The sequence below is a fragment of the Melopsittacus undulatus genome, chromosome 11 (assembly GCF_012275295.1).
Source record: "Melopsittacus undulatus isolate bMelUnd1 chromosome 11, bMelUnd1.mat.Z, whole genome shotgun sequence".
Taxonomy (NCBI): domain Eukaryota; kingdom Metazoa; phylum Chordata; class Aves; order Psittaciformes; family Psittaculidae; genus Melopsittacus; species Melopsittacus undulatus.
Genome location: NC_047537.1, coordinates 6,318,278 through 6,332,240, shown reverse-complemented (window position 1 = coordinate 6,332,240; position 13,963 = coordinate 6,318,278). Strand labels below are relative to the sequence as shown.

At 49.4% G+C, this 13,963-nt stretch overlaps 1 protein-coding gene across 1 annotated transcript in view; it reads left to right on the top strand.

Moving 5' to 3' along the window:
- Window positions 1–13,963, top strand: part of COL27A1 (collagen type XXVII alpha 1 chain) — a 153,294-nt gene that overhangs the window by 99,175 nt on the left and 40,156 nt on the right. The window contains exons 28-34 of the mRNA XM_034067355.1: window positions 42–95; window positions 8,006–8,059; window positions 8,967–9,011; window positions 9,174–9,218; window positions 9,423–9,476; window positions 10,155–10,208; window positions 12,348–12,401. Of these exons, the coding sequence (XP_033923246.1) occupies window positions 42–95; window positions 8,006–8,059; window positions 8,967–9,011; window positions 9,174–9,218; window positions 9,423–9,476; window positions 10,155–10,208; window positions 12,348–12,401 (360 nt within the window). The remainder of the gene's footprint in view (window positions 1–41; window positions 96–8,005; window positions 8,060–8,966; window positions 9,012–9,173; window positions 9,219–9,422; window positions 9,477–10,154; window positions 10,209–12,347; window positions 12,402–13,963) is intronic.

Here is a 13,963-nt window from a genome sequence, read left to right as displayed (position 1 = left end):
CCTTCTTCGTCTTCATTTTGTTTCCCTTTTCCCCTTCCCAGGGTCCGGCAGGAGTCCGAGGTGCACCAGGGATGAGAGGGATGAAAGGCCGCAGGGTAAGCACATTCCACAAGCTCTTCTCCCTCTCCTTTTTTAGCTGTTGGAAAACCAATCCTGGTGGATGAGTTTGGGGGTGTGAGGATGAGCAGCAGTTGGGGCTGAACCTCCACAGCCATGTTACTGCTGTGTGTAAAGACTGAGGTCATTGAAGCAAATCTTGTCGGGGATGTGAATGCAAGTGATGTATACAGGTAGAGGGGTGTCTCAAGGTAGAGTTTATTGTGGAAGTGGTCCAGCTTGTCTTTTCCAACCACCTGCAATGTCAAAGCAGGGTTTACGGACTCTTTTGGTGAAGATGGTGAAGATTTAGTCCTCTGAGAATGTATCTAGGCTGGGGGAAAAGACCAGCAAAGGTGCCTTTGCTGACATGAGAGAGAGAGCAGCTGAGATGTGGAGTGTTCTGATTTAGCCAGAGATAGGTATAGGAGGAAATGTTATCCATGACATAGAATGAAGAGATGAGGCAGGCAGAAATGGAGCTGACAAGGACCCACTACAGGCTGCTCTTCCCATGTCTCCCCTTTCAGTCGCACAGCATTAACATCTTCTGGCAGTGTTCCACAGGGTTATGAGAAAGGTGTGTTCTGCATTGTCAATACGTCAAGTTACAAACACGTCCTGTGTCTTTCTCTGCATTTTTCCAGCCTGTAACACAAGGCTCTGAATTTATCTGTGCATATCTAAGCAGTACCAAGCTGTAACCATGAGTGAATCCTTGCTCTGCCTGGAAAGAGCAGACCCCCAGCCTAGCGCTGGGAAGCAGTAGCAAATAGCATCCCTGACAGTGCTGCAAGTACGTGTTACACTGGATCAGTATTCCACAAGCACTCTGTGTCAGTTCATGTGTGGTTCTTCCTGCTCTGTTTGGGTGGCAGCTGACAGCAGAATGACCTCTAGACCTGCCAAAGCTGCTTGTTTTCCTGCCTGTGACATCCAGCCCATGTCCCACTGAGCTCTTCAATCTTTCTTCTTCTTCAATGGGACTTCAAGCAGGGATTGCAGGAGCATCCCTGCTCTGGGTTGGTTTTCCTTGCTCAATTGCTTCACAAAGTATTAACAGCAGCACACACGGGTTCTGCTGAAGGCCCCAACAACAACATATTTTGCATTTCTTCCTCCAGAGATCTTATGGTATCTATTTCCATGTTTCATTTTCAAAGGCATAGGCTGGAGTAAACTGTATGTTTTACCCACCCTCAGCCTCTGTTTCTACTGCAGTTCCTGCTTGGGGAATTGAGAACAGCCAAGGACTGCATGTGTTTCCCTACACGAGAGTTAATACTCTCCTCGAATAGCTGGGACCAGCCAAAGGAAATGGAATAACCAACTAGAAATCTTTATAACCACAGAGTTATGTACCCTGGAACTGCTTTAAGCTTTAGAAGCACAGCTAGAAGGACACCACTAACATCAAGCCCTGCAGATGCATATCAGGGTTCAGCTTTCAACTTGTGGATGGGGAAAACAGGTTCCTTGCCTCTGTTCTCCTTGATGGGAAAGCCCATGGGTCTCATTCCATAGCTGTGCTATTGGAGGGCGTCCAGGGAGCAGGGTTTCTCTGTGCTACACAGCAGTGATTGACAGAGCTGTCCAGGGCATCCATGATCATGATGGATGAGAAACCGGAGGCATTCCTTCATGGGAGGCTTGGAATGGATGGTGGGAAGTATCTCAAGGAAAAGCTATGGTGCAGAGCTGAATGGGAAACACCTTCTGAATGAACCCAGGCTGCTGTTAAATCTGGCAGGTAAGGGATTTATACCCGTGCTTTTCACATATGCTGTGGCAGAGAAGGAGTCCCAAGTGTGTGTGTTTGGCTCTTGGGTTGTGAAGGATTCACTTGCATAAACCTTCACTTTCATAAACCTTCTTTGGTTTGTTACATCTGTGGTGGCCTGAGGTCCTCAACCAACAAGGAAAGTACAGCTGGCCAGGCTGTTTTCAACTCCACTTGTACTGTTAGGAATAGGAAAAGGGGATATTTATTATCACACAAGGTAAAGCCAAGAGCAAATATGGATTCAGCTCCTAAGAAAGGAAGTTGGCAGGGACCTGCCTCCAGGTGTAGCTAGATCCAGACAGAGGGTACCAAACCCTCAGGACACCGAGTGTCACCAGCACTGTCCATCCTCAATGCGATGTACCACAACGTAGGGATGCTCAGCTCCATGGCCTTGGGTTGCATTTCCTGTCCAGATGTAGAGTCTGGGAGACCCTGTGTCAGTGGCTTCTCCTGGACATTCCTCCACTGAGGAAGGCCAGACTTTAAAGTGCATCCCAGCCCTGGAAATGCAGCAGTGGCTCTACCCTTGCTGGCTTCAGAGCCCTGCAAAAAGGCCACCCCAGGCAGTGCAGAACATCAAGGTAGAACAGGGAATGGTGCCTGGAGAAGAGGGTGCATTATGGTCTTTATCCTGCCCTAAGGACACCAGTGTCAGAGAGGGATAACCCACACAGGGACTGAGCATCTGGATCTTCTGCTGGTGCCCTGCACTGCTCCTGCTGACTGTGGCATGGCAGAGATTTGGTGCATGTGAGCACTGCAGTGATATAATCCACATAGAATTTCCCAGGCAAACAGACATCCTTTCTAAGATCCTCAGCAGAGAGGAGGAACTTGGGTTTTGCTCTGAAATCATACAGATTTCAGTATGATATGGGCAAGTTGGTATTGTAAGGACCAGCAGATCTCCTGCCTGGAGGGTTTCTGCTCTGTATGTCTCTCGCGTTTTCGTTCTCTTCATACTCTCAGATGGCATTCCAGGCACATAGTATCCCTTGTCTGCTCAGTTTGTCCTGCCATTCCAGCTCTTGCTTTACTCAGGGAAATGATCCCCCAGTTGTAACTTCAGCCATTACCCTCTGTCTACCCCAGCTTACAAAAGGGACGCGATTCAATTCAGAGTGGAAACATGAATGCAGTCCCTGCCAGATGCTTGTGGATTCCATGAGCTGTGTTTGTGGATACTTCATTAAAGTCATTTTGCTTTTGAAGGAGACGTAAATAGCAAATATGGTTTCGATTGTAGGGAACAATGGAGACTTTTGGGGGCCTGTATTTACGTTGTGATAGCTTTAGTACTGTCGAGATACCAGTAGAAAATTCCTTAACCTTCTTTTTAGTCATTACAGGGCTATTATTCCTTCCCAAGCCTTTGCTTAGCCCATCAAACTGATACTGAACAATCTTCCACTAATGTGGTTTCCCCTTATCTTCCCTAAGGACAAGAAACTTGGATGTGTGAGCCCAGGCTTCTTTCCCTTCAACTGTACTCAGTGTAGCACTTAGACATGTGCTTAACATTCAGCTAGTGACAGCTCTGCACATGTTTAAACCTAATTATTTAACCAAATCAAGGTCTACATTTGGAGGCAGCTGATTCAGCACGTCCCTCACCCCATCCCATGTAAATGCAGAAGCACATTTCTGTTAATCTGTGGTCTTCAGCATCCTCTGTCAAGGACAGAGATAGCAAAAAGCCCAGGAATGACTGGGAATCTCTGCTAAAGGTTAAATACCGACTGGAGCAGTGACTTTGCAGCTCAGATTCTAAAGCTGCGCCTGAAATCCTGCTGGGAAGAGGCTCATCTTGCCCTGTTGTAGCTAAAGTGTGCCGATATGGCACTGGCTCAGGCAACTCAAAGGAGCTTTTCAAATCCCAAAGCACATTTCTCTCTTCCAGCACTCATTTATCAAGCTCCTGCATTAACCATGGCCTGGGTGAAGTCTGCAAAGAGGAGATAAGGTGCTGCTTTGTGTCTCTGCCACATGGGCACGGTGCTCCACAGCATCACTGACTGCAGGGATCCATCAATGCTAGGGATCCATAGAGTGGTGTTATCTGAGCAAACCTGAAGTAGTTGCCTTTTCCAGGCCCAGCTGAGAAGCTGTTTGTGGAGGAAAGGCAGAGGTTTTGCTCCCAGGGATCTTTCTAATTGGCTGGAAAAGCAGGAAAAGTGAAAAGCTAGCTACGGATCTGTGGCCAATGGTGTCTCCCTTCAGCTTCAGTCAGGGCATCTGTTTGCTCTTTGTTTTGCCAGACTGTGATGGTGAAATAGCCATGTTTGGATTGATACCTGTATAGGGGTAAGGAATAAGCTTTGGGTTTCTGGAGAGGAGCTGCTGACTGCTTCTTCATGCTGCTGCTTCTGCTGTTCGGAGTCTGGTTACTCTACATCTTTGAGCTCTAAGTATCAGTTTAAGTAGGGAGGGAAATGCAGTGCTGCTTTGTAGAAACACCCTATGGAGTATTTAGCTCTGTTCTGCAGGAGTGTTGTCTGCTCCAGCAGCAGGGTCTATCTCTTGCCTCACACAGACTAGCAATAAGCATGAGTTGCAAAGCCTGGACCTGAATTAATGTGTTTAGGTAGCAATGAGTGATGACACTTAGTCTTGTGCTGCAGTGCCACTGCCTGGGCACATACCTGTGCTGTGGCTCCCTGGGTGAGCTGCTTCAAGATGGGCATGGCAATGCCTTTGAGTTGCATATCCGTGTCCAGGTGGCTTTGGTGAGCAGGTTCTCAAAGGCTCCATCAGCCATGAACCTGTATCTCCCTGTGCCTTGACTGCCCATGTGTGGCAGAGCAGAGAGATCTCTATCTAACCATCCTGTTTTCCCTGTTTACATTATAAAGCTACTTGGAGCTTGCACTGTTTGTACAGCCCTGGCCCAGCAGGACCTCTCCTGAGCAGTACTGCCATATAAATACTAACACAGACTAAAGAAATGCTTCTTTCTCTGTTTCATGGGCTTCTAGCTATGCTGGCACTGATGGTAAACCCACGCCTTTCACTGCATCCTCCTTACTCCATCCTTAGGACTGGTCCATGCTGCCTATGCCCCTCAGACAATGCTCCCCATGGTACTCCCCTGGTCCCTCTGCCTGCTCAGGGTAGGCATGCCTTGCTGTGCAGTTAATTCTGAAGCACTGAGGGTGCAAGGGAGCTGTGCTTATCCCTGCCTACAATGCCAAGCTGCAAGGAATGCAGGGGGAAGGCATCATCCTGTGCCTTGCGGCATTTGGCATGGGATGCTCCGTAGGGAGCTGCCAGGACCTCACTCACTCATCTCTAACCAGCGTTGTCAGTAAAAGAGAGATTTAAAGATTTAACTAATTGACTAAATGTAGCTTTTCCTGTCAGGGTGAATTAGGGGAAGCCTTTATCCTGGGTTCCAGCCCAGGAGGCTGGAGAAGATGAAGCTTGCCACATGCGTTAGCGAATACAGGGTCACTTTCTCCTTCTTAGGTCAGATGCTGATGAGATGTGCTGTGATGTGATTAGGCAGGGGACTGCTGTGAAGGGAGATTGCCCTGGCAGATCCTGCCATGCTGGTGAGAGGGCTCTGCTGGAAGAAATGAGGATACTGCAAACACTCCCCCAGCCCTGCTGGGTTGGACCACTGAGAACCTTGGCCCTTGCTGTGGAGCTGAGTGAGGGCTGAGGGCACCCAACAGCCTGAGCCAGCTCAGAGCTGGCAAAGGGGCTGGACAGGGCCAAATGCATCCCACTTCCCTTCCCCATCTGTCCTGGAATGGAAACCTCTAACCTGGGTCGTTTCCACATCCTTTTTGCCTCTGATCTCTGCTCCCTCCTTCTGTACCAGCACTGAGCTATTGAATCCCTCCCTTCTGCACATCCTTCCCCTTCTTCACAATCAAGTCACACCATAAGCTTGGATAGCAAAGGTGTAACTGCACAAAGTACTTCAGTGGCTGTTAGAAGAGGAAGGGAACGTTTGTTTTCCAGGGAGGATGACAGATTGGGTAGCAGGGTGCTTTCCTAGGATGCCAGTGCCATACACGTGCTGATACCTCCCTTCAATTTGGGCAGCCCAGAGCAGCTCTGTGTATTTTGCTGGGTGTCCCAGTCATAGAATCACAGAATGGTTTGGGTTGGAAAGGACCTTAAGATCATCCACTTCCAATTCCCTGTCATCTCAAGCATCATCCCAGATGCCTTCAGGCTCTACTCTCCCAACTTACAGTGCCGACTTGAGCTGTCAGTACCACTGCTTTTCAATGACCTTCTGCTTCATGTCATTGTGCTTTGCGGTTTGCAGAGACAAGGATTGATGGACCATTTGATCTTTGCTGCTCTCTGATGTAGTGGCCAGCATGAGCTGGAGCACTTGGGCTGGTGAGAGCTACCACTGCACCAACATAGCAAAGCCCTGACCTGTGAAACACCCCATTGGGTTGTGGTGTTCCCATCTGGTGCACGGTCCTCCTCTGTCCATCTGTCCTGGAGACCAGGCTGAGCATTCTATAGGGCTGTGTCTTCCTGGCACACAATAGAGGCTTTTGGTCATTGACCTTTCAAGGCCAGGTTGGATGAAGCCTTGGGTGCCATGGTTTAGTGTGAGGTGTCCCTGCCCATGGCAGGGGGTTGGAACTGGATGATCTTAAGGTCCTTTCCAACCCGAACTATTCTATGACTCTCTGGTACTCTGGTTTTGCCAAGCCCAGTAGAAGTTTTTGCATTGTTTTACATTGACAATGTTTGTCTGCTGTAATAATTTGGCCGGTTTCCTATTCCTCTTCTGCTCTTACACTGCCTTTCTTTGTGAGCCTGTCTCTCTCTCTCTTTGCCTGTCATCCTGGCGTTGCTTTTCTAACGCATTGGCTCCCCAGCCCTGTTATTACTTTTGGCACTCACTTTGCATCCCGATTAAGCACATTGGCTCCTGTTTTCCCTATTTCCACGCTGGCCTGCTCTCAGGATTCCTCTTACCGCTCCATTCTAGCACTGCTCTGTGTTTGTGTTTGTATTTATATTGCGGTAGCGCCTCAGAGTCCCAACTGAGCTCATGGCTCGATTATGAGCATGACGTGCCTTAACAGAGTCTTTTGATATGCCCTGTTTTTCTTTCACTGTTCTGTTTTCCCCTCACTCTGGCTCTGTTTATTCTCTGTCAGTGGACACGCTGCTTCCTGGGGTTCAAATGGTGCAGAGGGATGTGCGTTCTCTTCCAGGATTGGCTTGGAAGCTAAATCACAGCTCTCCCCTCTCCTCACTTGGAACCCTCTGGAAAAACAAGGACACCCATTCCTCAAGGATGCCCATCTGTACCATGAACTGTTCTGTTGTTGCTAATCCTATCACAATTGCTCACTGTGTGCACTCCTGTCTTTGCCATATGTGTGCGTGTCCCGAGGTCCTCATGCCTACTGCATGCATCCTGGAGCTGATGCTGGGCATGGGATCAGACATGCCAAAGCAGGCACGGCATGCTCCTAGCATGCATATGCATGAGCACCTGCCTGATCCTTAATAGCAGCCAGATCTTTAAATAGCAGGTAACTATAGCTGAAACCTTGAGTTCTGCTGCCAGCAAACATACCCTGATCTCTGGGAGCAGTTTGGGGCCCAGGACAATTACATATGGTTATAGAGGCTTGTGTGATAGTATACATATGGTATAGAGGCTTGTGTGCCTCTATACCTTGTAGTTCTATTGCCCTGATTGGGATCATGAGACAGTGTGGAATGCTGAGAGTTAAGGTCAGGATGAGATGGAGAAGTGTAGTTTCTAAGAAGGAAGAGGATTGCTGTCAATAAGTCTGTGCATCATGAAACCGTCGTCATGTAACTGCTGTCTCAAAATAAGGCTGTTCCTGGCCTGCTTTCCTCCCCTGGCTTTGGTCTGCAGTTGGTAGTTGGTTTAACAGGAATAGAAGGTATTTTGGTGCTGTAATGGTGAGAAATGAAGCAGCAAAACACAGAATGGATCTTTTGAGTCCTGGGCTCTGAACTGCTGTGCTCAACTCAACCAGGTATAGGCTGGTTTAGGCCAAGACTGACCTCATGGACCTTCCTGGTGGCCAAAGCTAGGGCATTGCTGTATTTTCCAGTGAGACACATTCGTTGTGTTCTTATTTTTGCCTCTGTTTTGCCTTTTCCCAGGGTGCCAGAGGGCCTGATGGACCAGTCGGTGAGCCAGGGTCGCGAGGTGTCAAGGTGAGCATCAGTGGGTGGCCAAGGCTGCTCTTAGCTGTATTGTGGAATACTCTGGGCAGGACCAGGGTCATGTCCTACTCCAGGAACAGGGGATACTCAATTGCTCTGTAAGGATCAACCTGCAGGGATGAGCCTTTCATGCAGCCAAAGACAAATGTGTTCAATGTGGGGTCTGAGACCACTGAATACAGAGGCAGTCCTCAAACATAAAAGGGCCATTGCTGAAATAATAGTGTTCCTCACAGGAATGGGAATGGCTTTAACTGGAAGTGAGTGTGCTTGGCGGTTACATCTGCCAAAATCAGAGCAATTTAATACAAGTGGTAAAGCATGACCTCAGGGAATACATATCTGTTCTGATGCACTCTATGTCACTTAGGACAGGGAGAAATGCAGGGCAAGAGATGCCTGGTGCAGAGCCTGGCAGATATCCTGCCCAAGCAGATCTTCATCCAGGTTGAGCTGCTCCACATTAGGCTCTGAGGTGGGTGCATGGGGTTGTTTCTCCCTTTGGCAGCAGCTGGATCTAAGAGCAGCATGGCAGAGCTGGACACTTGTCCTGCTATTGAGCGTCACAGACTCCATCTCCTGCATTGCACACATGGTCCTGTGAATGCAATTTGGATGGGGAATCTCCTTTATTCCTCAGGCAGGGCTGTGCTCAGTCTTCTGAGGGTCCCAGCTTCCTTCAAAGCAGTGTTTGCTCAATAAGCCTCAGGTCCTGCAGCTCATTGCCCACATTCTGTGCTGTTTGAGGTGTTGCTCAAGGCAGGATGCTGAGCATTTGGCCTCTCAAAAGCTGCAGGGAACTGGAGGGGGATATTTGATCCACTGAGATGCAAGAGCAGATGGGCTGGGGCAGAGGAGCATCACTAGTGTTTTCAGTCTTTGCCTTTTTGCTTTCCAGGGCCGACCAGGGGAGCCAGGCAAGCAGGGGCCAGATGGGCAGCAGGTATGTCCTCTGTGAGAGCCAGTGCCCGGCACGGTGTCAAGTCCCCCGTGGGGATACCCACATGCACACAGTGCCCAGGGAACTGCATCTTCTGCTGGACAAATCACTGCAGGCATCTCAACACATCCTCAGCTGATAATCACTGTAACTGTGTGTTCATAGGGGAAGATGGGTGAGACCGGAGAGACAGGAGCACGCGGCTTCCCGGTACGTGCCCATTCCTTGGGCTTCCTTTCATAACCTTAGTTTCACTTAAATCCCTAAGTGTTGAGTCCTGGTCCAGGAAGAAGCGTTTGGACAGTGTCTGGCTACCTCTCCACTCCTTTTACTGGAGCATTTATGAGATGCATGTTACTGCATGGAGGATTTCTATGGGGTTGGAGCTGACTTTGGTGTGTTTGACTTTTCTAGGGTATCCAAGGACCTTCTGGACCTCCAGGAGCAAAAGGGGCTCCAGGTGACCCAGTAAGTGTCTTATTACTCTCTCTTCATCAGTCTTTCCTTGCACACATGCAGCCACTTCATTTCTTCCTCTGCCTCTTCCACACCACTTATTCCCATTCCCAGCTTCTCTGTCCTTGCCAGCTCCAGCTTGGTTGGAGATGTGAAAGACTTAGCTGGAGTCCTAGGAGGCATGGGGAAGGACAAGGTCAGGCCCCTAGAAATCAGAAGGGGGCTGTGGATCAGCCAGGGAGAGTGTAGGATGCAGCCTGGGCTGGATTCTGGAAGGGAAGGGAGGAAAAAAGGGCAATGCTGGGACTGGGACAGTGTCAGAACTCAGCCCATGGCTTTGGGAGGTGACTGCTGAAGACACAGCCCTAAGGGAGGGCCAACAGGATACTGAAGCAGGAAGAGGAATCACTTCTGCTCTCTGTGTCTATTGGGACCCACTTGGACTGTGAAGGGAGAGGGTAAATCAGGCATTTTCACGTTGCCAGCTGCAGTTGTTTGAGGTGAGAACCAGAAAGATGAAGGGTGTTCTGAGCTGTTTGCCTCTTCAGGTGCCTCAGCAGACCCATCTCATTGGCCATCTCTTGCACTCGGTGGTGTGGGAGGAAGCTGGTGTTTTATCTTACAGACAGTGATAACCCTTCAGAAATTAAAACACTCATATGAAAAGAGCCTTGTGTCTCTGTTTTCCAGGGGCCACAAGGACCACAGGGGCCACCTGGGCCTTTGGGAGACATCGGGCATAAGGTAGGTTTGCTCCTGTCTGTTTTCCCCTTGCACCAGCAGTGGTAGGTGTGAGGGAGGAGTAAATGTGCAGAGGCGCTGTCTTCCACACCGGGGACACGAGCAGGAAGGATTTCCTTTGGGTCCAAAAGTGAACTTCCAAAGCAAATGGTGAAAATCAGAAACTCGAGCATCATTTTCATCACAGGCCATAGACCCACAGCTGGCAGAGGTGCAGACCCACAACAAGAGAAACATCTTAAAGCTGACCACACTGACAAGCGTGTCCCAGACCTGGCTTTACAGCCACACCAGGGAGCATCTTTCTGCACCAGGGCAGTGCAAACACAACACAAATCAAACTGAAAACTGGTTTTCTCACTCACTGGTGCCATTGCTGACAAGACAGCCCATAAGGATTGCTATGGCAGTTCCAACACAAGCCTCTGAGGAAGCTCAGAGAAATGCCTTTGCTGTTGACAGTGCTTTCGGGTTGCCGTTGCCATGAAGCAGTGGCACAAACACACCATAACCAAAGCAGCAGCAGCCAAACAGTGCCCTAATGGAGTGTAGGAGATGCCTCCATGGTTCCTCCCTAACTTGTCTGCAGCCCTGGCTTGATTTCCTTGCTCTTGAAGTATTACAGTCTTAGCTGTTTATTCCAGATGTGCCAGCTCCCTTTGGGTAGCTCCTTTCCATAGGTCCTGAGCTGTAATACAGACGTGATGTTTCACTCTGTTGTGCAAACAGCAGTGAAGGTGGCTTTTAATGCATTCTACTGCAAAGTGTGAGTCATGCAAGTTTCCATTCTCATGGCTGCTAGACTGGATGGAGCGAGCTCTCAGCGTGGTAAACCACACTGGGGAGCTGGAAAGCTGCTCCTGAGCCCCTCTGGATGCTGCCAACCAGGAAAGTACAAAGCTTGATTCAAGTCTGACTCTTCCAGGAGCCTCTCTCTGCACTGGCACCTCTGGAGAAACCAAAGCAGGATTCCTGCTTTCATTGGAGCCTCAGTTTTCTCATTGTGTGACTTGACCGTTTGTTCACAAACCCAGCACACGCCTTTGCTCCCTCCTCTCCTTGAATCCAGTTCAGCAAGCCAGAAACTGGCTTTATTCCCTGGGCAGCAGAATGTGCCCTTGACTCTGGGCTTTTCATTCCCATCTGTAAAGAGAAGGGAGAGTGTTGTCCGGAAAGCAAATATCATAAGTAAATAAACCACTCAAATCCTTTAAAGTCGTTCTTTGCTGTCCCATCTTTGGGCTTCTTTGACTGATTCTCATTCCCCGTGCTTCCCAGAGGTAGCAGAAAATGTACAAGGACTAAAGCTCCCAGTTGATCTTGGTACTAAAGATAGCTGATGAGCATGACCCTGCTATTGTAAAGCTGGACACTGAGAACAGTTTGCAAGGTCACTCTCTCATCTTTCTATTTGGCTTCACATAGTTTCCCAGGTCAGGCTGTCTGAGGGATGGCAAGCTTCTCTATCAGTGTCTATGCTCACACAGGAGTCAGACACTTTCTTTCAGCTAGTACAGCCTGGAGACAACCCTGGGTCATGGATCTCTGGTCTGAGCCCGGTTGTTGGCATTAGGATGTTTGCTGGCCCATTGCACCTACAGAAAATGAACACAGTAAATGATTGAAGCTGTGTCATCTCAATGTGTTGCAGCCCCCGAGGCTGTATTAAGGCTTTATCCTAACCAGACCCAGTCCTGGAGAGTGTGCTCACCCCAATAGTGATGGAGAAGTGGGGTTGCAGGGAGCAGGATGTATCAGCCATCCTGCTGGACCCTTGCGAAGGGCTTCTAAGTCTAATTCTGGACCTTTTCCCTTCTTTCCCTTCTAATCCCAGTGCTGCTCCCTGGCGTGGTTACTACCCTTAGAAAGCAGAGGGTTGGAATGAGTTGGAAGCGCTTGGCAGAGGTGTTTGGGGACAGGGGAGGTGTGAGGGATGAGCAGAGCCTTCCCAGGAATGAGGCAAGGGAGGGACTGAGCCTCTTTGATGCTGTGTACCCTGATCCAGCTCCAGGGAGGTAATTACATTGCAGCCAGGGCTCTGCTGTCCCAGGAGGGCTCTGCTAAAGGAATTATGTCTTTGATCTTGTTTTCTGCTTGGTTACAATGGGTTTTTTCATTATCTTGGGGTGTTTTGTTTCCCAGGGACCGCCTGGCTCAATAGGACAACCTGGCCCTGCAGGTGAACCTGGCATGAAGGTAAGAAACCCCAGTTAGTGCAATTGCTGTGTCAGGCTAAGGAGATAATAATAGCAAACTCTGTTCCTGCAGGATGGGGCAACATTGGGGTTCACCCTCCAGCAGCCAAAGCAGTTGCATATTCCACAGAAGATCATAGAATCATGGAATGGTTTGGGTTGAAAAGGACCTCGAGGTCATCCAGTTCCAACCCCCTGATGGGCAGGAACACTCACACTCGACCGTGTCACCCAAGGCTCTGTCCAACCTGGTTGGAGCCAGGGATGGAGCATTCACCTGTTCTCTGAGCAGTCCATTCCAGCTCCTCACCACCCTCACAGTAAAGAGCTTCCTCCTTATATCTAACCTAAATCTCCCCTATTTAAGTTGAAACCCATTCCCCTTGTCCTACAGTTTAAGAGATAAAATCAGGTTAATTTTATGCCCTTAGTTACAAAGTCCTGAGCCCCATCCCATGGTGATGGGGAGAAGCTCAACCCCTGGGGTCTTGAGCTTCAAGAGCTATGAAGACCTTGGAAATGAAGCTCATTTCTCCCTCAGTCTGAGTGGAGGGGGGAGTCCTCGAGACCCAGAGATCCAGCAGCTCCTAATTTGAAACAAGAAGAGTCTTAGGCAGGTCCCAAGCTCAAACTCCCTCCCAAACAAGGTCCTGCCACAGTTTCCAAGCCTCAGCTCCGTGGGGACTGAACTCCTGTAGAGGTTATGGGGGAAGGGTGCCCTGCTCCAGAGCCATGAATGCACCTTCTTGTCCACACGGAAAGGCCTCTAAAAAGCATCTCTTTGTTTGAATGAGATCCCTGTGCCGAGCAGCTCAGGGGGGGGTTTATTTGATCCTAACCCCCTTTCCGCTGGGTTTGAAGGTTCGCTCCTGTGTGCGAAGCTTTTGAACGGGCTCTATGTGGGGATTAAATGCAATTTCCTCTGTGCTGCTCTTCACCCCCCGCCCCCAGCCCCATCCTTTGCCATGTTTTCCTTGGCAAACCTTCTGACGCTCCACTGGAGCTGCCATGTCTTTGGTGTCCTGATGCTGCACGGGTGTTACAGCTCCCGTGCTCCCGGCTACGCTCCTTGGGAGCAGGACATGATGGTTTGCACAAACACCCCTTTACCTGCTGTAACACATCCTTGCTGGGAGCCGGGGAGCATCAGTCCCATGCTGTCCCTATCCTAAGCTGGGAGGTGCTGGGACAGACTGGGATTGCTTTGTGCAGTCATCACTTGCAGACTGGTTTGATGTGGGATAAGATGTATGGATAGGTCCAAAATGTTTCCTCTTTTACCTCAGTGTTTCCTGAGCTCTCTTCCTTGCAAAGCACTTATCTTGATGGGCACACATAGGATGTAGCTGCCTCATGGTTGTTGTGCTGAATTACAACCTCACAGCCTGTCTTCAAGATCCATTTGTTTGCTACCTTCAATCCATTCATTTTGGTGCCATCAAAGATTCAGGTTCTTCTTCGCCCTCCTCAGTGATGCTGGGGTTCAAAGAGCTGTTGGCTTTCTTCTCCCTCGCCCCTGACTGTGTCTGCTGCAGCGTTGCATGCACCCAGCATTCCTATGCC